The sequence below is a fragment of the Scyliorhinus canicula genome, chromosome 1 (assembly GCF_902713615.1).
Source record: "Scyliorhinus canicula chromosome 1, sScyCan1.1, whole genome shotgun sequence".
In the NCBI taxonomy this organism is placed as follows: domain Eukaryota; kingdom Metazoa; phylum Chordata; class Chondrichthyes; order Carcharhiniformes; family Scyliorhinidae; genus Scyliorhinus; species Scyliorhinus canicula.
The window spans coordinates 268,933,226-268,961,183 of record NC_052146.1 but is presented as its reverse complement, the minus strand read 5'-3'; the positions used below and the strand labels follow the sequence as shown (position 1 = coordinate 268,961,183).

Genomic DNA, 27,958 nt, shown 5'->3' with positions numbered 1-27,958 from the left:
ATATCCTCTCAATGCCCACCATACTGAATCCTTTCATCGTTTTAAAGACCTCTAATGTGGGGATCCTTCAGTCATCTATTTTCTAGAGAAAAGAGCTCCAGCCTGTTCAGTCTTCCATGATAGTTATACCGTCCTAGTTCTAGTGATACGGAGGCCAGAAATGTGAACAATACTCTATGGACAATCCAACAAAGATTCTATAGAATTTTAACATAACTTTGCTGCTTTTGAATTTTATTCCTCTGTTTTGCTTACACTTCTTATGGTTTTATTCATGCCTTTATACATTTAATAATTTGGGGATTTGTACCCCTAGATCCCTGTGCACTTCAGCTCCAATTAAGGCCCTTCCTTTCCAAGGAGTAAAGCATGACCTTATTTCGCCTACCAAAAGTGGAACATAACACACTTACTTAAATTGAGAATAATTTAGCATTTACTTGTCTATTCTGCTGCCTCCAACCTCATTTTCATCCCAAAGTCCTTAAAGGTGTTGCTGCCTCCGAAATGAGCAGCTGTCTTTCATATAACTGCATCTTTGAATCTCTTCAATCAGGTTTCTGCCTCTGCCACAGCATGGGAATGACCATCATCAGGGTCACAGCTGACATCCTCAATGCCTGCAAACGTGATGCCCTGTCTCTCATCGTCCTCTGCAGCCTTTGGCACAGCTGACCACATCATCCTCCTCCACCTCTAAGAACTCCTTTAAAAAACGCTTCTTTCTGATCAAGCTTTTGTCACCCTTCCTAATATTTCCATCTTTGCCTAAGCATCCATTTATTTATGGACCCTGTGCAGTGTCTTGGGCCATTTCTAATGTATATATAATTATTATTGTTTTAGATGTATCACTGGTTAGCATCCTTCAATTTAGCTTCAGATCCTCTTCCAAGCCAATGCATTAAAGAGCAAACTAGTACTAGTTGCAAAGAGGCAGGAAACTTACACTGCTCCTTTCTGGTAAACTAATTAGATTCCCGGTGTCTGCCAAAAGACATTTAGGGATCTGTAGCTTTGGTTCATATCTACCTGCAACTAATTTCTTTGAGATTAAATTAAGTGTGCTGTTACAGCGATGGCCTCTATGGCAAGCAAACTAAACTACTTTAATTGGATTCAGTTTAGTTAAGAGCATTATTCTTTAACATGATCTCATTTTCTGAGTGTGAGAGGCACCCACTGATCAAAGAAATACAATATTGCAAAAGAAGGATTCCATTGCCCAGTTGAAAATATTATTTATGATCTTTTAATGTCAGCAGTTTCTGTGAAATGCTACTTCCTGAGGCAAAGACTGATGTCTAATGTGCACCAAGTTAGAAGGATCACTAATGAGTTTGCACAAAGATTGAAGTACAGTATTACATTCTAATTCTAAAGCCTGTTACTTAGGCACAGTCAATTGACTTCCTTGCTAATCAGTAGCACCAGTAAGCTCACCATCCTTTTCAGACAAATTAGTCTCTTTGTTAGTTTTGTTCTTTCTGGCTGAATAGTCTCACTCTGGCTCTTGTACGCTTTCTCACGATATTGAATTATATGAACTCAAACCAAGTGATTATCAGATTCCACATTCCCAGTAAGGTTGGTATAGTGGATATGGTGGAACTTAATCCCTAGATCCAGGGTCTGAATGAGTGTTTCCACTACCATGTTCACGTCCGGATGAACAATCAGAATCTAGCTCAGCTCTGCTCTGGTTCCTGAAGCCAAGACTTTACCTCTTGTCAAATGCAAAGCTTACACCTTTTAATACTTGTGTTATTTTACTGACAAAAGAAAGCAAACACAAAAATGAAGCTCTTTCCATTGCATTTCTTTACAATCGTAAGGTGTATTGCACTGCCAAATCTATGGCTGTTTCCGAGATTGATATGGAAGACGTCAGTTGGAAAAGGTCTTGAAAAGTTTTGCTTGTAATTAAATCTATTGTGTTCCAACCCGAGTTTTAGATCTACCCTTGTATAATAAGGAAAGATAATTTGAGAAGTTAATTCAGGCACCTATTGCAGAAAAACTTTGTTTTGAAGAAGTTGTCTCGCCACAGGTCTTGTGTTACAATCTAACCAAGGAAGGTGAGTAGTGGCATTAAGTTTATCGCTGTGGCATGTAAGTCTTAATAGACACAGCAATGGCCTTATATTCTTACTTAATATGATGCAATGCTGTCAAACCATTAGTTACCGCAAACATTTTCACAATTTTCCTCTCATTAATCAACACTTAATTGCCTGCAGATTTAATTGATATTGGGATGACTCATTTTGAAAGGTATTCAAAATGGACATGTTGAGTCCTATTTTTAAAAAAATATAATCTTTATTGTCACAAGTAGGCTTACATTAACACTGCAATGAAGTTACTGTGAAAAACCCCTAGTCGCCACATTCCGGCGCCTGTTCAGGTACACAGAGGGAGAATTCAGAATGTCCAATTCACCTAACAGCACGTCTTTCGGGACTTGTGGGAGGAAACTGGAGAACCCGGAGGAAACCCACGCAGACACGGGGAGAACGTGCAGACTCTGCACAGACAGTGACCCAAACCGGGAATCGAACCTGGGACGCTGGAGCTGTGGAGCCAAGGTGCTAACCACTGTGCTACTGAGCCGCCCAATTTTATTTCCATTGGTGTAAAACATTTAAGGAAATCATTCTTCTTTGTTACCACTGATTCTAAAATTGCATTTTTTCAATCTACTGCTTTATGACAAACCACCAGCAGCAAATTAAGTTACTCACTCATACCCAAATTACTATTCTAGTGAAAGAACATAGAAATGGGGCAGCAGAGTGATGCAGTGGACGAGGACGTCGCCGAGGACCCGGGTTCAATCCTGGTCCCGGGTCACTGTCCATATGCAGTTTTCACATTCTCCCCGTGTCTGGCTGGGCCCCTTAATTGAAAAAAAGAAGTGGGTACTTTAAAGATCATATGAAATTCAACCATGTCCTAGAAATTGGGTCAAACATAAATCAGGAGCGTCATCCCAGAGCACCAGATGTGACATGCGGGAGAGCAGCAAATTGGTGTGTTAGTCTCACTCGTACTCACTGCCCCTTTGGCTCCACCAATATTTTTAAAAAATGTCAAACCTGCATTTCAGATGGCAGCGTTCAGCAGACGCTATAAGAACGACTGGTTTTGCAGCTAAGTGACTGAAGAAACTGGCTGCAGCATGTATAACATATGCCAGTCATTCTCAATGCAATTTCACAAAGAGGTACGAAAGGGGCAATTGGCTCCTGATTTGTAAATGCAATGTGCCTCACACCAGTTTTAGTTGCATGCAGATAAAAGCAAATTACTGTGGATGCCGGAATCTGAAACAAAAACAGAAAATACTGGACAACCTCTGCAGGTCTGACAGCATTTGTGGAGAGAAAAGGGAGCTAACATTTCGAGTCTGGATGACTCTTTGTCAAAGCTAGAGAAAATTGGAAATAGGGTCAGGTTTATACTGTAGTTGGGGGGGCTGGAGCGGTGGGGCTGGATAGGGGGCCAGCGATTGGTGGAGATTGACAAAGATGCCAAGGACAGAAGACAAAAGGAATGTAAATGGGGGTGATTAAGGCTAAGAAGGGTGCTGATAGTGGCGCAAAAAGAGATTAGAATGGCAGCACAAAGGTGAGAAGTGTGTAAAGGGCAACAAGGAACAGTTGGCCCAAGTGGAGTGGGGGAGGGAAAGGGAACAGTTGTGAGGGGAGAAACAGATCAATGGAACAAATTAAACTAAAAATAAATTGATAGAAATAAAAATGGATTGAAGGTGGAGGCGACAGTTCACAGACTAAAGTTGTTGAACTCAATGTTAAGTCCGAAGGCTGTATCTTCCTTAACGGAAGATGAGGTGCTGTTCCTCCAGTTTGCATTGGGCTTCACTGGAACATTGCAGCAGGCCAAGGATGGACATGTGGATGGGAGAGAAGGATGGTGGGTTGAAATGACAAGTGACAGGAAGGTCTGGGTCTTGCTTGTGGATGGACCGGAGGTGTTTGGCAAAGCGGTCACCCGATCTGCGTTTAGTCTCTCCAATGTAGAGTAGACTGCATTGGGAGAAGAAAATGCAATAAACCAGATTGAAGAAGGTGCACATGAAGCGCTGCCTCACCTGAAAAGAGTGTTTAGGGTCAGATGGTGAGGAGGGAAGAGATAAAGGTGCAAGTGTTGCACCTTCTGTGATTGCATGGGAAGAGGGTGAGGTGTTCGGGGTGATAGAGGAGTGGACCAGGGTCCCAGAGGGAACGCTCCCTGTGAAATGCTGACAGGGGGAGTGAGGGGAAGATGTGTTTAGTGGTGGAATCATGCTGGTGTTGGCAGAACTGGTAGAGGATGATCCTTTGGATGCAGAGACTGCTGGGGTGAAAAATGGGACAAAGGGGACTCTATCCTGGTTCTGGGAGAGAAGGGATGGGATGAGGGCAGAGGTGTGGGAGATGGGTCAGACACGGTTGAGAGCCCGGTCGACCCCAGTGGGTGGGAAGCCACGAGTAAGGAAGGATGAAGACAAGTCAGCAACACCATTTTGGAACGTGGCATCATCAGAACAGATGTGACGGAGACAAAGGAACTGGGAGAATGGGATGGAGTCCTTACAGGATGTGAGGTGTGAAGAGCTGTAGTCGAGATAGCATTGGGAGATGATAGGTTTGTAATGGGTAGTTGTGGACAGTCTATCCCCAGAAATTGAAATAGAAATAGAAAATTGGAAGTGAAATAAATACATTTTTCTAGGATCGTGTGAAGGTGAAAAATCTTGGGAACAATTTTTCATTTTGCTTCCAATTCCCACCCCTCTATCACATTCGCATTGTCCATCTCTGACACTCACCTTCCCTTCTTTGACCTTTCTATTTCAATTCCTAGGAATAGATAGGCCTCCCCCTGCTTTATTGACTCTCCTTCATTCACCCAACCGACCCTTGACATTGCCAACCTGCCACCTGGGCACCATGGCCATGGAGCCAGGCTGACAGTGCCATGGTGTCCGGGTAGCGAGGGGTTGCCAGGGGTACTACCCTGCCCTGTCCCCGGGTCTCTAATGGCCTGCAACACCCCCCCGAGGTGCCAACACAGCTGGTCCACATTTGTGGAAACCAGTACAAAATGGTGCACTGTCGAGGTCTCACAGACTCACACATTGGCTCCCGGACGCCAGGTGAAAGTGTTATTAAGCGGTGAGTTTCTGACTGAAGTGCCTGAAAGGTCAGTGTAAGCAGATTTAGTAGAAACTTTCAAAAGGATATTGGATAAATACTTGAAGGGGAAAAAAGAGGATGGTGAGGAAAGTAACAGAGTGGGACTAATTGGATAGCACCACCAAAAGGCTGGCACAGACATGATTAGCCAAATGGTCTTGACATGCACTTTGTGGCCTTATGCTGGAGGGGGTACTTTAACTTCCAAGAATGTGTGAGTTTCAGAGTAGTGGGACTGGGGTGGGGTGTGGTGGTGAAAAGCACTGTTTGCAGCACTTCAGGATGATCCTTGTTAGAAACAACCTCAGGAGAGGCGGGTTGCTCATTTAAATATATTGATAGATGATTAATAGATTCTCAAATGAGATTGTGAAAGTTTTAATTGTGGGTGCACGGGCTTCCTGGACCTGGTTAGTCACAGTTTATTTTTACTTATTCATTCATGGGATGGGAGTGTCGCTGGCTGGACCAGTATTTATTACCCATCCCTAATTGGCCTTGAGAAGTTAGTGGTGAGCCAAATGATCTCCATTTGCTTTCTGGATTGTATCTGATCAGCATGTACACCAATTATGCTGCATTTGTTTCGACCTTAGGTGAGGACCAAGAGGCCCAGCAGTAGGAAGAGCGGCTCCCTCAATATGTCTTAACACCACTGCCTCAATGCTCAAGGCCTCGCATCATGTCATGGCAGACATTTGTAGCCTGCTTTGAAGAATAATCTTTATTATTGTCACAAGTAGGCTTACATTTACACTGCAATGAAGTTACTTCATTCAATGAAGGAATTCCCCTAGTCGCCACATTCCGGCGCCTGTTCGGCTACACTGAGGGAGAATTCGTCCAAATTACCTAACAAGCACATCTTTTGGGACTTGTAGGAGGAAACCAGAGCACCCGGAGGAAACCCACGCAGACACGGGGAGAACATGCAGACTCCACACAGTGACCCAAGGCAGGAATTGAACGCGGGTCCCTGGTGTTGTGAAGTAATAGTGCTAACCACTGTGCTACTGTGGTGTCCTGATAAGGCCACTGATAAGTGGAGTTGTGAGTGCAGGTGAGCACTGTGAAATTGCCAATGAATGACACCATTTCAGATTTTATAGTGGAAGGAAGATCATTGGTAAGAGAGCTATTATTATTAGGTCAACAATTCTTCTCAGCAATACCTGCAGCAGTGCTCCATGGCTATAAAGATTGGCCTTTGACAATGATGCAGGTTATCCTGTGTCAGATGATACTCCAGCCGCAGGACAGACTTTTCTTTTGCTGTCCAAATAAATCTCAGTTTTTCTCACGCTCCTCTTCCTTTTGCAGTCAAGGCTCCAAAAAGGGCCACAACTTAGTGGTTCAGACTGAACTAAGAAATGGTAGAAGTGTCAAGTAACAAGATAATAATATTGCTGACGGGATGGCAATCGGCAGGGTTAGATCTGTCCTATTTTTTGTAAATAGGACATACACAAGGGTCACCTTTCACATTGTTGGGTAGATGCTAGTATCACAGCTGTACTAGAACAGCTTGGGAAAAGGGACAGCTGGCTCTGCTTGTGAAGCTCCTCAGTCAGGATGTTATAAGACTTCAAATTGAATTGTGTCTATTGCTTGTGTCACAGACAGAACGTATGTGCTCTCCTGCAGCTTTTGGGCATTTAAAATAAAGAAGATTATTTATCCAAATATATCGACCCTGAATTAACGCAATGTCATATACTTGGTCTCATGCACACACGCATTCAAACATAAAATTTGGATATGGGTAACGATAGTGCACTTTTACAGATTGCAGTTAATTAAGGGTGTGATTCTCCGGAACGTGTGGTAGTGAGGGGGAATTACCACGAGCTTCCCAGTGCTCGGCCCAGCGAGGTCGGCATCGCAATTCAACGTTAAATGGTCCACTTAACGAGGCCTCATGGGCGTCTCGCCGCAAATGAAGGCTCACTAGCCAATTTGCCGGGACCGCGCTTGCCAGCCCCCGCTAATTAAGTTGAGCAGCATTTAAAATGCACTTGCTCAGCCAACCCCAGCCAATTCGCAATATTGGCGATGAGGAGACCAGCCCCAAGATTCAGGGATGCTGACTTGTGGAGGCTCCTAGACGCAGTGGAGGCCAGGAGAGATGTCCTGTTCCCCTGAGGGTGCCAGAGGGTGAGCCACAGGGCAGCCAGTGCTGGCCAGGATGAGATGGCGGCAGCTGTGAGCTCAGAAGGAATACTAATTGGCCCCAGTGTGACAACCTGCTGGGGAGGCCGGTGAATGACAGGAGGCCATACGGGGTGGCTCTCGTTTATTGTATGGAAACGGGACTTAAGTGGTGATAATTGGTTTCTCGCCATACTATGGTAAGATCCTGAATTTACCTATGGGAGTGGATTGGTTGCATCACAAACTGTTTGCCACTTGGCTCTGCCACTATTCAGCAGGCTCATTTTGCTTGAACGAGAGCGTAACGAGGACGGAGAATCGCGCCCTAAGTCTCTGATTTAGGATTTTCAGTCTCCCACGTGGCAGATCTGTTGGGCTGAATTCTCTGAACCCCAACGCTGAAATTGCGTTCGCGACGGGGCGGAGAATCCCCCTGCTGCCAGAATTGGGGGCGGGACCGGTTTTGCGATGCTCTGCTGCCTGAAAAGCGGCGTACTCACAGAATATACCGCACGCCGTTTCCACGGCCACCGTACAAGGCCCGCCCCGCGATGCTCCATCCCTGACTGGCGGAGTTCCCGACAGCATGGGACACATGTGGTCTCACCCGTCGGGAACTCAGCACGGCGGCTGTGGACTCAGTCTGGAGAGGGCCGATTCGCGGGCAGGGAGGGACACGTTCGAGGCTGGGGGCACTGTGGTGGGATGGTCTGGGGTGCACGCGCCAGCCAAAGGAGGGGACTATTTCGCGGGTTGGATCTGCGAACGGACGACGCCATGTTGCATGGCGCGGCCGCTGTAGGCCGCCACCATGCACCAGTGCCGTAATGGACCCGGCAATTCTCCAAGCCGTATCGGCAGCTAGAGATGGGTGTTCAACGCTGCCTGGCTGCTAGCAACTCCCCCCCACCCCACTCCCGGAGCAGGGAATCAGTGGCTGTTTCACAACAATTTTTCCGTTGTGAAATGCCACCATTTTTCACGCCGGTGTGGGGAATTAGTCCCCGGAACAGAGAATCCAGCTACCTCTTCCACAAACATTCCCTCCCTCCACCACCAACAAACAGTGGCACCCGTGTGTACTATCTACAAGATGCACTGCAGTAACTCACAAAGGTTTCTTGGACAACACCTTCCAAACTCACGACCGCTACCATCTAGAAGGACAAGAGCAGCAGATACCTGGGAACCCCACCACCTGGAGGTTCCCCTTCAAGTCATTCACCACACCGACTTGGAAATATATCACTCCTCCTTCACTGTCACTGGGGCAACATCCTGGAACTCCCTCCCTAACAGCACAGTGGGTGTACCTACACCTCAAGGACTGCAGCGGTTCAAGAAGGTAACTCACCACCACCTTCTGAAGGACAACTAGGGATGGGCAATAAATGCTGGTCTAACCAGCGAATCCCATATCCCGTAAATGAATTTAAAAAGAGGTTTGTGCCCGAACCCCAATCGCTAAACTGTGTCCCGCACCTGTGCCAACTTAAGTGATGTCTAACTTTCTGGCCTTACATATGTTAATGTTACGCACAGGTGGATTCCCAGATGTTACATGAGGAGTGAGGATAGCCTGCTGCGATTCCGACCCTGTGCACTGAGTCCCCTGTGGGAGTCACAGGCACTGGTCCCATCACCAACCCCTCCCTCGGGGTGCCCGATGCCCTCCGGGCTACTCCTTGGGCTGGGGGAGCAAGCGGAGCTAACCCCTGAGGCTCCCCGTCTCCTAACGCTGCCAGCTCTGGTGAGCCGTTGCCATCTCGGCCAGGGTCCGCATGCTCGTGGCTATGGAACACAGGGAGTGGACCACCTCCGTCTGGGACAGCACCACATCACGCTGCAACTGTGCCACCAACTTCTGGGTCTGTGCCACATCAGCCAGTGACTGAGCCATCTGCCTATGGGACTGGGCCACCTCCCTCTGCATCTGTACCACGTTAGCCAGGGCCTGGCCAATGCTGTCAGCCATGGCCGGCTGTTACTGAGCCATCCTCAGGAGCGCCGCTGCAATGTCCAGGTGGCCCTGGCACATGGCTGCCTGTGAGAGGGCAGCCCTGTCCAGGGCCTTGGCCACTACCTGCACCGAGTGCCCCAAGCCTTGAACATGCTGATCCATAGCCACAATCTTCGCCCCTCAAAACTTCCACCACGGATGCCTCCCGTGTGGTGTTGGCCTGGGTGGTATGCACGGCCGGCCTCACCTCCTACCCCTGCACGCGGTTGGACTCCTCCAGCTGCACCTGCAGGTTCTAAGTTCTTGCCGACAACCCCTCATGTAGTCCCTGGTTGGGGGTGGGGGGGGTGGGGTGGTGGGGCGGGGAGAGGAGTGGGGGGAGTGTGTTGGGGAGAGAGGGTTGTTTGCAAGGGAGGGAGTAGGGGTGATGGTGGAGTGTTGGTGTGGGGTGAGGGTGGGGGGGGTAACACACGTGTCATGTGGAACCGCAACTCAGCGGCGTGTCACTTCCTTGCACGATGCTGACCTCCACCCCGGTGCCTGCCCTGTCTTCGCACCTGCTGACCATGTCCAGGGCCCACTGTTCTGCGGAGCGATAGGCCGCCGGACCAGCAATCCCCCTCCAGTCCTCACCCACTCCCACCGGTCATGGGCAGCCTTCTCCTGTTGGGGAGGGGGGGGGGGGGGGGAAAGCCTAGGGGGTGGGTAACTGGCCATGGCAGTCGGTATGGGTGCCGGCATGTGGTGCAGGGAGGGGGTTCGGCCACGCTTCCCGGTGGAGGGAGGGATGCTTACGGGTGTGTTGGACGGGGGTTGGTGTCAGGGACACTGTGCTGCCTACTCACCCTGGCCACCCGAAGGAGGTTGTGCTGTTTTTCCTGCACTGCTGGCTGGTCCAGATGACGGCGCAGACCACCTCTCCCACCTGCCTCCAGACACAGCGAAAGGCGGCGGCTGGCAGCTTCCTTCCTGGCCTGGGGTACAGGATCACCCGCCTCTCCTCCACAGCGTCTAGCAGGGTCTCGAGCTTGGAGTCCGTGAATTGCGGGGCCGCATTCCTCGCTACCATCTTGTTGGCTGGGATGGTGTGTGTGGGGAGTGCAGTGTGTATATATGGCTGAATCTCATCAGCCTCCTGGGTGTCAATCATGGACCCCGCGGTGGTGATATGCCTGTGGTCTAGATTATAGATGGATGGTGCAACCTCCAACCAGCAGGTGGCGGTACAGACACACCATGCAGTCTCTAGACCAAGGTCATGTGACCTGTGACTCCGATATAAAGGGAGACACATCTGGCCATCTTCAGAAGAAGATTGAAAGGGTAAGGAGACATACATGTGAATGGTCAGTGCTAGGTGCCCGTTCCAGTGGAGTAGTTAGCAGACTCCATGTTAACATGCTCTGTATCAGATTGCTATCTTACCACACGAGACTCAATATAAGATTCTAGTTTGGACAGTCATTGAATTGGTCCAGGTTTGGCAATACTTTTGCTGTCGTAGAACTCCACGAATCTTGCGCCGGTGTCAACACTTAGTCTCAGGAACAGAGAATTCCTCTGGTAGTGTTTCAGCCAGCAACCGAAGAGTGTAGCATAACAATCATATAATTGACTTTGTACATTTGGATCTGTAATCATTCTGCTTAAAACTTAATGGTCAATATTAATTAGCCTTTGCCCTGTAGTTCTGGAATCTCTTGTGTTCCGATGTGATGGCCTGGATGGTATCACATTTCACTGTGGTTGATTTGCTACCATATCCAGAGCTTGACACTGTGACAAATTGGAATGGATTGGATTTGTTTATTGTGACGTGTAACAAGGTGCAGTGAAAAGTATTGTTCTGTTTGCAGCTCAGATCATTCCATACATGAAAAGAAAATACATAATAGGGAAAACATACACGAAAATACATAATAGGGCAAACATAAAATACACAATGTAAATACATAGGCACAGGCATCGGGTACAGTACTACTCGGTAGAGAAAATGTGTGAAGAGATCAGATCAGTCCATAAGAGGGTTGTTTAGGAGTCTGGTAACAGCGGGCAAGAAGCTGTTTTTGAATCTGTTAGTGTGTGTTCTCATACTTTTGTATCTCCTGCCTGATGGACAAAGTTGGAAAAAGTTGGAAGAGTGGGTAAGCTGGATGGGAGGGGTCTTTGATTATGCTGCCCGCTTTCCTGAGGCAGCGGGAGGTGTAGATGGAGTCAATGGATGGGGGGTGGGTTTGTGTGATGGACTGGGCTGTGTTCACGACTCTCTGAAGTTTCTTCCGGTCTTGGGCCAAGCAGATGCCATCCCAGGCTATGATGCAGATAGGATGCTTCCTATGGTGCACCTGTAAACATTGGTAAGAGTCAATGAGGGCATGCCAAATTTCCTTAGCTTCCTGAGGAAGTTATAGGTGTGTTGTGCTTTCTTGATCGCAGCGTTGACGTGGGTGGACCAGGACAGAATGTTGGTGATGTGCACACCTAGGAATTTGAAGCTGTCAACCATCTCCACCTCAGCCCCGTTGATGCAAACAGGGGTGTGTACAATTCTTTGCAACCTGAAGTCAATGGCAGCTCAGTCGTTTTGCTGACATTGTGAGAGGGATTGTTGACTTACACCACTCCACTAGGTTCTCTATCTCCCTCCTGTATTCTGACTCATCTTTGTTCAAGATCCGACCCACTATAAATCCTTCCAAAACTCAAATAATGAAACAGTAAGTTAATGCATCCTTTTAAGCTTGCAAGTAAAATAATAGAATGTAATTGTATTGAGAATTCAAACAACAATATTGCATGAAATAATTTCAAGGCTTAGGTCAGAATATTTAAAGTTTGCATTCTGTTTTTTTAATTACTGACTTATTAGCATTAATAAGGGACACATATTTCTCCACGACTCGAAGCCTCTGCAGTGGAACAAATGATTTTACAATGGAGAATATTAACAATGCAAACCCATGCTCTGCTATCTTCATGACATGATGGGTCTCCATTGTTTTGCAAGGCATTTCACCTTTACTAAGGAACAATTTCTATGTGACTTTTCTGTAATATGGCGTGCTAAAAGCAGCGATCTGAAAATGTTTTCATTTCAGTTGATAATAGTGTCTACAAGAAGTTTCCTGAAAGTTCAAATTCAGGAAGCAATTCCCTGCTGCCAGGCAATGTGCATGGACAAGCTCACTACCCGACTCCTGCACGCAGGCGCCATCGAACCACCTTCAGCCAGGAGCAACTGGAACATCTGGAGGCCACTTTCAGTAAAAACCATTACCCAGACATCTACTGTAGGGAGGAGCTGGCCAAGATAACCAAACTTAATGAGGCACGCATCCAGGTATGAGATTCTTTGAACAGAGCTAATCAGCCAACTTAAAATGCATAATTATAAAATGTGTAACTATGCAATATTTTTATGTATTCGTATTCTATTTTTCATGTTAATGACTAAGTAACGGTTCTCCATGGGCAGCACGGTGGCACAGTGGTTAGCATTGCTGCCTGATGGCGCGAGGTCCCAGGTTCGCTCCCAGCTCTGGGTCACTGTCTGCGTGGAGTTTGCACATTCTCCCCGTGTTTGCGTGGGTATCGTCCCCCACAAACCAAAGATGTGCAGGTGGGTTGGCCACGCTAAATTGCCCCTTAATTGGAAAAAATGAATTCGGTACTCTAAATTAAAACAGCAGTAATGGTTCTCCATTTCATTGTATGGATTTTCAGGCCCACCTTTGGCCTGTTTTCCGGGGGTGGAGGTGGCTCTCCATTGGCTGCCAGTGTGATCTTCCCTTCCCATCAATGTCTACGCCATTTTACGTGGCTCGCCTGTCCCGTTGCCCGCCACGGTGGGGGGGGGGGGGGGGGGGGGGGGGGTGCGTTTGGGAGTTTGCTTTTGGTGGGAAGGAATGAAAAATCCCCCCCATTGTCTTTTTTGCATGAAAGCTTTTAATTCTTTTTTGGAAATGTTTATTGGTATCTTCCAGTTTTTAAATAGTAACAGCACAAGTGCACCTGGTATTTACAAATAAAGTTGTTGTTATTTACAGTGATTTTTACATGCCTCCCCCCCCCCCCCCCCCCCCCCCCCCCCCCCCCCCCCATTCCTCCGTTGGGAGCTTAGTTTCCCTCTTAGTGCTGACTTCAGCTCTGGACATCACATATGCGTTCCGCTTCTTTCTGTTGTGGTTTTTAGTTGTTGCCATCAGAGCGGGAGGGAGGGGGTGGCTACATGGCCCCTCCTCTCGTCCCTTTTTCTTCCTGTTTCGTTCTGTGATTCCCTTGGGTTTCCTTTTCTCTCCTTCCCCCTCTGCTTCTTTCCCTTGTGTATGTCCTCCTTTGTATTTCCGCCCTCCTTCTTCCCCCTCCCCCCCCCCCCCCCCCTTTGCTCCCCACCCCTTCCTAGTCGCTATTGGCCTCAAACAGGTCTTGGAACAGGTTGATGAATAGCCCCTACTCTTTGTGGAAGCCCTCATCCAACCCTTGGATGGTGTATTTAATCTGCTCCAGGTGAAGAAATTCCGTCAAATCTGACAGCCAATCTGCAGTTGTGGGAGGTGCTGCTGATCGCCAGTCACGCACGATTCTCCGGTGTGCGATTAAGGAAGCAAAAGCAAGGGTGTCAGTCCTCTTCCTCATATGTAATACAGCCACGGTGCAGCCACAGCTGAGAGGGTGAGGGGATAGATATGAGAACCCAACATGGAATGTGTGAGGCTGGAGGAGTCATCTTGCAAGGGAACACTCTCCTGGCCCTCGCCAATGGCAGAGCTCCCATCCCTCCCAACAAAGTACACATCCTGCCCAGTGGTGGTAGCCACGCTGAAGACATGGCACCAAATGAGGCTGCATTTTGGTTTAGCTGAGATGTTCCCCCATCTGCGGAAAACTCAAATTCCCACCAGCCATGCTCAACATCACCTTTAAAAAATGGAGACAGAATGGGGGGACTTTTACTTAGGGGACAGAATCAGGGATTTTTACATAGGGGACAGACTTGCAACCTTGGGCGAACTGACGGAGGACCTGAACCTACCAACAGGACAGGAACTCGGGCACCTCCAAATTGAACACCTTCACCACAAGGAGACGGCAAGATACCCCAGGGCCCCGAGTGACACACTACTAGAGGAACTAATAAACATGGATAGTAAGGAGGCGGGGTACTGTGGGAACATATACGGATAGTTGCTGGATAGTGCAAGACTACCACTGGGCAGAGCCAGACCGAAATGGGAGGACGAATTGGGGACGGAAGTGGGTTGGGGACTCTGAAGTGAAGCACTGAGTAGGGCTAACTCCACCTCCTCCTGAGCTAGGCGAAGCCTCATGTAGTTCAAAGTGGTGCACAGAGCTCACTTCCCGGAGCTGGAGGACAAATGTGAATGGTACCAGGGCGGCCCAGCCAACCACACCCACATTCTCTGGGCCTGCCCCAGACTGGACAGCCTTCTTTGAGGCAATGTCCAAGGTTGTGGGGATGAGGGTGGAACCGTGCCCGAGAGTGGCAGTCTTCGGGGTATCAGACCAGCCAGAAATGCTTTTAATTCTACCCTTTAGTTTTTAAAAGTATTTATTAATCTAAGTTTGGGCGTCATGTGGCACAGTGGTTAGCACTGCTGCCTATGGCGCTGAGGATCTGGGTTCGATCTCGGTCCCGGGTCACTGTCCGTGTGGAGTTTGGACATTCTCCCCGTGTCTGCGTAGGTTTCACCCCCACAACCCAAAGATGTGCAGGCTAGGTGGATTGGCCAGGCTAAATTGCCCCTTAATTGGAAAAAAAATAGAAAAGAATTGGATGCTCTTAAATTTATTTTAAAATGTTTTTAAAAAATTATTCTAAGTTTAATGTCCTTCCATTTGAATGCTGGCAAAGCATTGTAATAAGCCAAATGTAGTCTTATGAATGTATAATCGTACTTATAGATGTGCCTTAGCAGGAATCTGGTTATGTTGTTGAAATCCAGACATCCTGCTGTGTTACATCGGAACGTTGGGCAAGAATTCACTCTTGCTTTGGATTGGTTGCAAATTTTGGATTTTTTTGGCTGAAAGCTGGTCTGCTCCAGTTTATTGCGATTGAAGCATTGGAATTGTGTACATTCAAAATGCTATGTCTACTTTTACTCAGAAGGGCGTCACGATGGTGCAGTGTTTAGCACTGCTGCCTACGGTGCTGAGGTCCCAGGTTTGATCCCAGCCCTAGGTCACTGTCCGTGTGGAGTTTGCACATTCTCCCCGTGTCTGCGTGGGTCTCACCCCCACAACCCAAAGATGTGCAGGCTAGGTGGATTGGTCATGCTAACTTGCCCCTTAATTGGAAAGTATTAATTGGATACTCTCAATAAAAAAAAACTTTTTCTCAGAAAGTACAACTGGTGGAATTTTCACTGGCCGAAATTCTCTGCCGTTGGGATTTTCTGGTCCCGCTGGCAGCGCACTCTCGCCTGCGAGTTTCCCGGCGGTATGGGGTGGCTGCAATGGAAAATCCCATTGACAAGTGGCGGAAAGGAGAATTCCGCCTCCAGTGAACGGCGCTGCTGAGAAACATGCGGCTATGGGACCGGAGAATCCAGCCCCCGTATTTGGCAGAGTGCGAGTGGCGGGAAATGCGACGTTGATGCCGCCGGCACCAACGGCAGCTTTCTCTGCCGTATCGTTGGGAACAATGGCAAGCTGTGAGACCCATGAAGTCACATCGGCAGGGTGGACTCTGATTGAACCCACCCAGCAGCAACTTAGTTTTTGAAAGATTGGTGCACCGTTTTTAATGGTCATGCCAATACACAAAAAAATATTTTTTTTTCCCAATTAAGGGGCAATTTAGCGAGCCAATCCGCCACCTCCTGCACCCCACCCCCAAACCCAGGCAGTGCCAAGGGGCAGTGCTGGAGCAGTGACAGGGGCCAATGCTTCGGTAGAGCTCTGGTAGTGCTCGGATATGATCCTCTTCCCCTCAAAGTGATACACTTGCCCGAGCTCCTCTGGGACCTCTGCCTGCCATTTGCATTCTGTTGGAGACCAATCATAATTCACGTCCTCACGCTGATGTGAATAGAATTTCTTCCGCGGGTGAGAGGTGATCAGGCATACAGACTTATTTATATATTTTTTTTTATAGAGTACCCAAATCTTTTTTTTACCAATTAAGGGGCAATTTAGCGCGTCCAATCCACCTGTCCTGCACATCTTTTTTTTTGGGTAGTGGGGGTGAGACCCACGCAGACACAGGGAGAATGTGCAAACTCCACACAGATCAGTGACCCAGGGCCGGGATCGAACCCGGGCAACAGTGCCGTGAGACAGCAGTGCTAACCACTGCTCCACCGTGCTGCCCCAGGCATAGAGACTAGATAATGAAATGTAAATATTATCGCGATGTTCCCAAGGCTCAGCGTACCAAAATCAACAAGAAAATGATGTCAAGATATATTTGGCGGGGCTTGGTCAAAGAGGTAGGTTTTATGGAGAGTCTTAAAAAGGAGTTTAGGAACATGACTTCTGAATGCACGGTTAAGTTGGATGAGACAGAGTCACCAATAGTGGGGCAAAAGGAAGAAGGATTCACAAGTCAAAGCCAGGGGTTTCTGAAGCAGCTCTGGGGCTGTAGGAGGCTAGAAATAGGAATAGTCATGACTAAAGAAAAAATCAACAGAAGGTTGAGAACTTTAAATTAGAAGCAACGGGGAACCAGTGCCAATGTAGATCAGAAAGAAGGGGGTGACTGGTGAGCAAGACATTGTGAGGGGTAGAACATGAGCAGCAGAGTTTTGAATGATTTTTTTGGAAGGTGCAGGGTTAGCCAGAGGGCCATTGCAATGAACAGGTCAGGACATGATGGGAGTGTTGCAGCAGTGATAGAGTGAAGGAGAGACAGAGGAAGACAGTATTTTGGAGTTCAAAGTAGCTGGCGTTTATGGTAGAGTTGATATAGCATAGAAAGCTCAGCTCACCATTGAACATGATGCCAAGGTTGTGAACAGAATAATTCAACCCAAAAATGGAAATTAAAAAGGGAATTGAATCAATGGCAAGTACGAGACTTTGGAAGGGATGGTGGTGTAGGGGGTAATAGGGTGTATTCCATTTTCCCAATGTTTGAGGGAAATTTGCCTTATGACAGGCAGCCTGACAGCACAGAAGCAGTGGAGGCATAAATTGAAGAGATGGAGAGGTAGAGTTTTTTTTAAATGTTCATTAAAATGTTTTTCATAATAAACAAAATCATACAAAACAATTAACTGAAGATACACAATCAAAGAACGAGACTAAAAAGCAAAAGCACATATTAACTTAATCCCAAGAAACTAAACTAAACCCTCTAACAAATGTTGGTGACTTGTTCCTTGAAATAGGAAATGAATGGCTGCCACCTTAGGTAGAACCCTTCTACCGAACCTCTAATGGTGTACTTAACCTCTTCCAAATGTAAGAAAGACATGGGGCTGGATTCTCCATTTCAGTGGCTAAGTGCGATTCCGTGACCGGTGAGGGGCTAGTAGCCGCGCCACGTAAAGCCCCCACCTGCCGATACGGACGCAGAATGGCCGAGTCCGTGTCCACACATGTGCATGCCAGAGGGGGTTGTGCCGTACAACATAGCGCCGGACACGTGCAAACCCGGTCTGCCAAAAACTGCCCCCCTGACCACCCCCCACCAGTTCTCCCAGCCCCTTCCGAAGCCCCCCTGCTAGCATACCGGCTACCCCCTCCCCAGACTGTGGCAGCGCTGGACACAGTCTGCAGCCGCCACGCTGGGTTTACAAAAAGTGAGCGGACACGTGACCGACGCCGTCGGGAAGTCGGCCCATCGGGGGCGGAGCATCAGGGGAGGGCCTCAGGTGACGTCCTGAGGGCGTCCCAATGGCATGTGACGTACTCCTTGAGTACATTGTTTCGGAGGGGGCGGAGCATCAGAAAAACGGCACCACCCCCGATTCCAATGTAAAAATGGATTCTCCGGCCGATCGCCAAATTAGATCTACCCAAACATAAAATCCTCTTCAAGAGGGAAGAGGATGGTGCCAAGAGAAAGGAGGGAAAAACCTTGCGCAAAAAATAGTGAATCTGAAAAGACTGGAACCAGGCAGTTGGAATTTCTTCGTCAGATCCTTAAAACTGGAAAATCTACTCTCCACAAACAGGCCTCCAAACCCTTCCTCTCCTATGAGTTAAACGTCGAGGCCAAACCCACTGGCAGGAAAAGGTGGTTGTTGCAGATGGGGCCTGGCAAAGACAGGGAACAGAGCTTAAAACGCTGCCTGAACTGCTTCCAGATTCTCAGGGTGGACACCACCACTGGATTCAGGAAGAATCTTACTGGAGAGAAAGGCAACTATGCAGTAACTATTGCACCAACACTAGAAACTGCAGGAACTCGCCTCCATTTGTCTCTTGAAGGAAAAAGAAATAAAAATCTCGGGCGTGCAATCATTTTAATAGTCTGAACCCTGCCTGCCAAGGACAGGGGGAGACCATCCCACCTCCGCAATCAGACCTGACACCACTTGATTTCATCAAGACTTTTGATATGATCCCACATGAGAGACTGATAGTGAAGGTAAGAGCCATGGGATCCAAGGAAATTTGGTAAATTGGATCCAAAATTGGCTGAGTGGCAGGAAGCAGAGGGCGATGGTCAAGGGGTGTTTTTCTGACTGGAAATCTGTGTCTAGTGGGGTCCCGCAGGTATCAGTGCTGGGGCCCTTGCTGTTTGTGGTTTATATAAATGATTTAGATATGAATGTGAGAGGGTTGATCAGTAAGTTTGTGGATGATACGAAAATTGGCGGAATGGAAAATAGTGAGGATAGACTTCAATTACAGGAGGATATAGATGGGCTTCTCAGATGAGCTGATCAGTGGCAAATGGAATTCAATCGGCTAAGTGCGAGGTGATGCACTTGGCAGGACAAACAAAACAAGGTGCTACATGATAAACGGCAGGACCCTGGGAAGCACCAAGGATCAGAGGGATCTTGCTGTGCATGTACACCGGTCCCTTAAGGTAGCAGAGTAGGTGAATACAGTGGTCAAGAACGCATATCATATATTTGCCTTTATTAGCCGAGGCATTGAATTTAAGAACGGGGTGTCTATGCTGGAGCTGTATAAAACGGTGGTTAGGCCTGAGCCCATACTGTAAAAATTCAACCCCAACAAGAGCAGGAAAATGCAAAAATAAACAGGGAACCCCAGCAATTCAACATGGCCGTCGCCAATAGCCAAAAACTCAATCAGTGTACCCAACCTATCTTTCTTAACAAAGGAGTCTGCCTCTCCCGGCGCATGAAATAAATAGTCCTTACCCTCAAAAGTCACTCTTAACCGAGCTGTGTTCATCACACCGAATCGGACTCAATTTTTGTACAGGGCCGCGTTTTCTTTGTTGAACTCAGCCCTCTTCTTCACCAGCTCCGTTCCCATGTCTTGGTAAAACCTGATGGCCTATCCATTTGAAGTCACGATGCTCCTTCGCCCATCTCAGAACCCATTCTTTCTATTTGAAGCTATGAAACCTCATTATTACTGCTTGGGGTGGATGCTCAGGATGAGGCTGTCAGAGTGTACGGTAGGCCAGGTCCGACTCAGGAATGGACGTGAATCCACCCTCCCCCACCACCTTAATGATAGAATTTTACTTTCTGCTTGAAAGTGAGGAAGTTCAATCTGAAGGCAGGGTGCTAAAGCTGAATAAAGGAAATTATGAAGGGATGAGGGACAAATTGGCTGAGGTGGATTGGAAAAATACATTAAAGGGTATGACTGTGCACAGACAATGGATAATCTTCAAAGAACTATTAGATAACTGACAGGACCTGTACAATCCTTCAAGGTGCTAAAGCCCGCCAAAAGCCACTCAACCATGGTTGACAAAGGATTGCACAAGATTAAAAGAAAAGGTTTATGAAGTTGCCAAAAATAGTTGTAAACCTGAGTACTTGGAGGGTTTTAGAATATAGTAAAGTGAAGAATCTGATGAAAAAAAATTGAAAACAGAATATAAATGCAATCTAGGAAAAAACATAAAAATGGTCTGTAAACGCTTCTATGGGAATATAAAAAGGAAGCGTTTGGCTGAGACATGTAGGTCCATTACAGGCAGTCAGGAGAATTGATAATGGGGAAGAGAGAAATGGCAGAGAAGTTAAATGATTACTTTGTGTCTGTTTTCACTGAGGAAGTTGCAGGAAATCTCCCAGATGTAGAAATCCAAGGGAATAGAGAGACAGCGTTGCTGAAGGAAATTAGTATAAATAAGGTTATATTGGAGATATTAATGTGATTCAAAGTTAGTCCTTGGGACCTGGTATTATGCATCCCAGAGTGTTGAAAGAGATTGGTAGAGAGATAGTGGTGCATTGGTGATCATCTTCCAAAATTCTATAGATTCTGGAAAGGTCCCTGATGATTGGAAGGTAGCAAATGCCACCCCATTATTAAAGAAGGGGGAGAAAGAGAGCAAACGGAACTACAGACCAGTTAGCCGTACATCAATAGTACGGAAAATGCGAGAATCTATTATAAAGGATGTGATAAATGGAGACTTGGACAATCACAATCTGATTGAGCATAATTAGCATGGATTTACAAATGGGAAATTGTGTCTGTTGAACTTATTGGGAGTTTTTTGAGGATGCTATGAACAAAATTGACAAAGGATGTAAAAAATTTGGATTTTCAGAAGATTTTTGATGATGTTCCTCACAGGTGGTTGATTAACTAAATAAAAGCACACGGGATAGGAGGCAGCATACTGGTATAGATTAAGGATTGGTTTAGATACAGAAAATAGAGTAAGGAATAAATGGGTCATTCTCGCATTGGCAGGCTGTGACTAGCGAGGTACCAGAAGGATCAGTATTTAGGTCCCAACTGTTCACAATATAGGTCATTGATTTGTATGTGGTATTGTCTGTAAAATTCAGACACTTCAACCAGTTTATTCTTCAAATGATTTACCCAGTTGCCCTTATCTGCAAAATGAACGAAGGACAGACATAAGTTTACAATTCAACCCAAGTTAATTTTCAAACACAATTAAACAGTTTATCCCCTATATTATCACACTATATTGTGCCTGAGATTCTTAATGCTACCTGCGCTGATAAACTGGATAAAGCTGCGGGCCTAATCCTCTGAGTCTCGGTAATCTCAGGGCCTTCTTTTGCACGTTGCTTCCTTCTGTCCTGCGGTCTGCCGTTGAGTCTCCTCCAATGGAGTTGCCGAGTGAAACTCTGCAGGACACCAGGACACCAGGACCCCCCCCCCCCCACCCCCCACAGGAATTCTAGTTTGATCTGGGCAATCCACAACAATTGATTCATTTGAATGGGACTGATTATCTTCCTATGTCATGTTTGAAGGGAAGGCCCAGACAGGCCACAGCTGTCTGTCTCTGACCAGTATATTCAAACTTGGCTGTTCAAATTCCCATCAGGCCTGACCGTAGTTCTGACTATGGTTTTAATTTAAAGTGTCCAATTCTTATTTTAAAGTGTCCAATTTTATGCCAGGCATAAAATTCAGGCAGTTGGCCATTTACCACAGTGGGGACCAAATGTAACATTGCCAGGTCAACGGATGATACAAAGCTAGGTGGGAATGTGTGTTGTGAGGAAGTTGTAAAGTGGCTGCAAAAGGATTTGGACAGACTTTGAGAGTGGGCAAGCCATGGCTGATGGAATACAATGTGGAAAAACGCGATGTAATTCATTTTGGTGGAAGGAACAGATGTGCAGAATATTTTCTAAATGGTGAGAAATTCGAAAGTGTAGAAGTACAAAGGTATTATGCGAGGGAGACATTAGGAAATTGGGTCCAGAAATTAGATTAAAGATGGCAATTTAAGAATTAAACATATAGAGGGAAAGAACTGTGAGCACAGAGTCAGAGGGATACACCCAAACCTGGCCAAGTTAAATTGTCCCAGTCAGACTTAAACTTGTTGGTAGGAATACAAAGGATGCCCCAGATCCTTTGTCCTTTGGCAAACTCCTGTCTGACCAGCTATTAGCCCATTACAGAGTCTGATGGCCTCTTTGGCCGTCAATGGGAGGTTAGTAGCAAATCAATAGCATGACTCTGTTCTTTTGTATAAATGGGAGTGGGCTAGAAAGCCCAGAGAACCTTTGTGTGTAGAGAGAAAGAGAAAAAGAATCCTGGTTTGAACAGGTATGGGAGAAAGCTTTGGAAATTGACCGAAAAAGAGGTCATGAAAGTTGACACTGAGGCAGGATGTCGAAAGGATCCTGAACGAATGCCCCTAAACAGAAGAAAAATTGCTTCATAAATGCAAGCATTGCCTTTGTCTTCTTATGTAAATAGCATGAGAACTGCATGATCTGGTAAAATGCTGTTTCATGAGAACTAGTGTGTAAAGGTTAAGAAACTACATGTAATCTGTTGGTGTTAGAGTTGAAGTTTAAACATTGTTTTATTTTCTTTTGTTTCAATAAAGTTTGTTTATAAGCCCCATTTCTTATATTATCCTTCCTGGAACACATCGATCTTTCTGCACCGTCTTAAAACTTATGGTCCTGGTCCAGTCTCTTAGAGAGCTGACCAGGGATCCATAACAAAGGAGTATCGATGTAGTTTTGGTCCCCTTGCCTCAAAAAGGATATCATCACCACAGTGGGAGTGCAACGAATGTTCACCAGACTTGCTCCAGGGATGGTGGGACTGTCTTCTGAAGAGAGATTGAGCAAACTGGGCCTGTATTCTCTAGAGATTTGAAGAATGAGAGACTATCTCATTGAAACCTACAAAATACTTGTAGGAATATTAAGGATAAATGCAGGCAAGATGTTTCCCTTGATTGGGGAGCCTAGAACCAGTCGACACAATTTCAAAATAAAGGGGAACCACTTAGGATTGATGGGGAGAAACGTCTTTACACAGAGCATTGTGGATCTTTGGAATTCTCTACCCCAGAGGTTTGTGGAAGCTCAGTCATTGTGTATGTTTAAAGTAGAGATTGACAGATTTCTGATTAACAATAACATAAATGGTTATAGGGATAGTGTGAAAAGGCATTGAAGTGTCCGATCAGCCATGATCACATTGAAAGGTGGAGAAGGCTCAATGGGCTGAGTGGCCTACTCCTGTTCATGTGTTTCTAAGTGTGATCCTTGGGAAATTCAAGAGAATGACAAAGGATTGTGCATCATGGCCACTTGTTATGTGACTTTCACGAGGGCCAGATCCGCACTGTGGCAGAGGCAGAAACCTGATCTGAATGATACAAATATAAAGTTGCAGGAAAGATGAATTTGGAGGTCAAAACACATTTAACTACTTTGGTGAAGTAAGGGAAATTGGAGATGGGGATCTATAATTTAAAACAACAGAAGGCCGGAGAGTCTTTACTTTGAGGAAAGGATGCTGACCTGACACCATTTTGAAAGAAGAGTACGTGAGGAGAACCATTTAAAAAAAAAACTTATTTTATTACAAACTTATATCAAAGCAGGTTATAGCAAGTACTGCGAGGGCAATAACCAGGGGGCTGTCGGGAAGGTAAGTTTCCCTTTTTAAAAACTTACCTTACAGGAGCGGTGAGAGGGAGGATCTGAGTGGGAGCGGTCGAATTGCACTCTGGGAAGGTGAGTGAACTGATATATTTGGGCAGCGGCTGAACAGGAGACACTACATGTGTAGTGTCTCCCACTCGCCCTCCTCCTCTAACCAAAAAAAAAGAGGTGTGTTGATAAGGTAAGGTTTCTCTATTTCTATTTCTTTTTATCATGTGATTGGTAACAATTTTTCGGTTTTTTTCCTTTTTCATTTATCTATTATTTGATATTATAGTTGGACTAAGTTAAGTTTAAGATAAAAAATTGCAGGAGATCTCAGACCTGTGTTATGTTCCTCTTGCTCAATGTGGGAGCTCAGGGACGTGGCTGATGTCCCGGACTCCTTCACGTGCGGGAAGTGTGTCCAGCTGTAGCTCGTTAGACCACATGACAGCTCAGGAGCTGCGGATGGACTCACTTTGGAGTATTCGTGATGCTGAGGTCGTGGATAGCATGTTTAGCTAATTGGTCATACCGCAGATTAGGATTGCTGAGGGAGAAAGGGAATGGGTGACCAAAAGGCAGAGAAAAAGCAGGAAGGCAGTGCAGGTGTAACCTGCGGTCATCTCCTTCCAAAACAGGTATACCGTTTTGGATACTGTTGGGGGAGATGGCTCACCAGGGGAAGGCAGCAGTAGCCAGGTTCATGGCACCATGGCTGGCTGTGCTGTACAGAAGGACGGGAAAATGAGTGGAAGGGCTATAGTCATAGGGGATTCAATTGTAAGGAGAGTAGATAGGAAGGGCATGATTGGCAACTAAATATATCAGGATATCGATGATTCAGGCAGGATAGAGAGGGAGGTAAAACGGGTGGAGGAGTTGCATTACTGGTCAGAGAGGATATCACAGCTGTGCTGAAGGAGGGCACTATGGAGGACTCGAGCAGTGAGGTGATATGGGCAGAGCTAAGAAATAGGAAGGGTGCGTTAACAATGTTGGGGCTGTACTATAGACCTCCCAACAGCAAGCGTGAGTTAGAGGTACAAATATGTAAACAGATTATGGAAAGATGTAGGAGCAACAGGATGGTGGTGATAGGAGATTTTAATTTTCCCAACATTGACTGGGATACATTTAGTGTCAGAGGTCTAAATGGAGCAGAATTTGTAAGTAGCTTCCAGGAGTGTTTTCTAGAGCAGTATGTAAATAGTCCCAACTCGGGAAGGGGCCATACTGAACCTGGTGTTGGGGGAATGAGCCCGGCCAGGTGGTTGAAGTTTCAGTAGGGGATTACTTTGGGAATAGAGATCACAATTCCGTAAATTTTAGAATACTCATGGACAAAGACGAGAGTGGTCCAAAAGGAAGAGTGCTAAATTGGGGGAAGGCCATCTATCCCAAAATTTGGCAGGAGCTGGGGAATGTGGATTGGGAGCAGCTGTTTGAAGGTAAATCCACATTTGATATGTGGGAGGCTTTTAAAGAGAGGTTGATTAGAGTGCAGGACAGACATGTCCCTGTGAAAATGAGGGATAAAAATGGCAAGATTAGGGAACCATGGATGACGGGTAGAATTGTGAGACCAGCTAAGAGGAAAAAGGAAGCATACATAAGGTCTAGGTGACTGAAGACAGACGAAGCTTTGGCAGAATATCGGGAATGTAGGACCAATCTGAAACGAGCAATTCCCGTATCAGCCTCCCCGAACACGCGCCGGAATGTGGCGACTAGGGGCTTTTCACAGTAACTTCATTTGAAGCCTACTTGTGACAATAAGTGATTTCCATTTCATTTCAAGAGGGCTAATGAAATATCTTTAGCAAACGGGGTTAAGGAATATCCCAAAGCTTTTTATTCATATGTCACTCCTATGTCTTATGGTCTTATATTCAGAACAGAAATGCGGAGACATTTCTTCAGCCAAAGAGTGGTGGGCCTGTGAAATTCATTGCCGCGGGGTGCAGTGGAGGCCGGGACGCTAAATGGCTTCAAGGCAGAGATAGATAAATTCTTGATGTCACGAGGAATTAAGGGCTACGGGGAGAATGCTGGTAGGTGGAGTTGAAATGCCCATCAGCCATGATTGAATGGCGGAGTGGACTCGATGGGCCGAATGGCCTTACTTCCACTCCTATGTCTTATGGTCTTAAGAGGGTAACTAGAGAAAGGGTTGGCCCACTCAAGAACAAAGGAGGAAAGTTATGCATGGAGTCAGAGAAAATGGGTGAGATTCTTAACGAGTACTTTCCATCGGTATTCACCGAGGAGAGGGACATGACGGATGTTGAGGTTAGGGATAGATGTTTGATTACTCTAGGTCAAGTCGGCATAAGGAGGGAGGATGTGTCGGGTATTCTAAAAGGCATTAAAGTGGACAAGTCCACAGGTCCGGATGGGATCTATCCCAGGTTACTGAGGGAAGTGAGAGAGGAAATAGCTGGGGCCTTAACAGATATCTTTGCAGCATCCTTGAACACGGGTGAGGTACCGAAGGACTGGAGAATTGCTAATGTTGTCCCCCTGTTGAAGAAGGGTAGCAGGGATAATCCAGGTAATTATAGACCGGTGAGCCTGACCTCAGTGGTAGGGAAGCTTCTGGAGAAGATACTGAGGGATAGGATCTATTCCCATTTGGAAGACAATGGGCTGATCAGTGATAGGCAACATGGTTTTGTGCAGGGAAGGTCATGTCTTACCAACTTAATAGAATTCTTTGAGGAAGTGACAAATTTGATTGATGAGGGAAGGGCTGAGATGTCATATACATGGACTTGAGTAAGGTGTTTAAGAAGGTTCCCCATGGGAGGGCTGATGGAGAAAGTGAAGTCTCATGGGGTCTAGCTAGTTGGATAAAGAACTGGCTGGGCAACAGGAGACAGAGTAGAAGTGGAAGGGAATTTCTCAAAATGGAGAACTGTGACCAGTGGTGTTCCACAGAGATCCTTGTGATAGAGATAGAGAAATACAGAACAGAACAGGCCCTTCAGCCCACGATGTTGCACCAAACTTTTGTCCTAGGTTAATCATAGAATTTTGGACAATTTTCATGGCCAATCCACCCAACCTGCACATCTTTGGACTGTGGGAGGAAACCGGAGTACCCGGAGGAAACCCACGCACACACGTGGAGGATGTGCAGACTCCACACAGACAGTGACCCAAGTCGAAATCGAATTTGGGACCCTGGAGCTGTGAAGCAATTGTGCTATCCACAATGCTACCGTGCTGCCCTTAAGAAGTTAACCTACACTCCATTATTCTACCCTAATCCATGTACCTATCCAATAGCCGCTTGAAGGTCCCTAACGTTTCCGACTCAACCAATTTCACAGGCAGTGCATTCCATGCCCCCACTACTCTCTGGGTAAAGAACCTACCTCTGACATCCCCTCTATATCTTCCACCATTTATCTTAAATTTATGTCCCCTTGTAATGGTGTGTTCCACCCAGGGAAAAAGTCTCTGATTGTCTACTCTATCTATTCCCCTAATCATCTTATAAACCTCTATCAAGTCGCCCCTCATCCTTCTCCGTTCTAATGAGAAAAGGCCTAGTACCCTCAACCTTTCCTCGTATTACCTACTCTCCATTCCAGGCAACATCCTGGTAAATCTCCTTTGCACCTTTTCCAAAGCTTCCACATCCTTCCTAAAATGAGGCGACCAGAACTGCACACAGTACTCCAAATGTGGCCTGACCAAGGTTTTGCGCAGCTGCATCATCACCTCACGGCTCTTAAATTCAATCCCTCTGCTAATGAACGCTAGCACACCATAGGCCTTCTTCACAGCTCTATCCACTTGAGTGGCAACTTTCAAAGATCTATGAACATAGACCCCAAGATCTCTCTGCTCCTCCACATTGCCAAGAACCCTACCGTTAACCCTGTATTCTGCATTCATATTTGTCCTTCCAAAATGGACAACCTCACACTCGTCAGGGTTAAACTCCATCTGCCACTTCTCAGCCCAGCTCTGCATTCTATCTATGTCTCTTTGAAGCCGACAACAGCCCTCCTCACTATCCACAACTCCACCAATCTTCGTATCATCTGCAAATTTACTGACCCACCCTTCAACTCCCTCATCCAAGTCGTTAATGAAAATCACAAACAGCAGAGGACCCAGAA

General features: G+C 46.5%; 1 protein-coding gene across 1 annotated transcript in view; it reads left to right on the top strand.

Annotated features, from left to right (window-relative positions):
* prop1 (PROP paired-like homeobox 1) overlaps window positions 1–27,958 on the top strand; it is a 49,917-nt gene that overhangs the window by 16,605 nt on the left and 5,354 nt on the right. Inside the window, exons 2-3 of the mRNA XM_038794225.1 lie at window positions 6,522–6,574; window positions 12,411–12,652. Of these exons, the coding sequence (XP_038650153.1) occupies window positions 6,522–6,574; window positions 12,411–12,652 (295 nt within the window). The remainder of the gene's footprint in view (window positions 1–6,521; window positions 6,575–12,410; window positions 12,653–27,958) is intronic.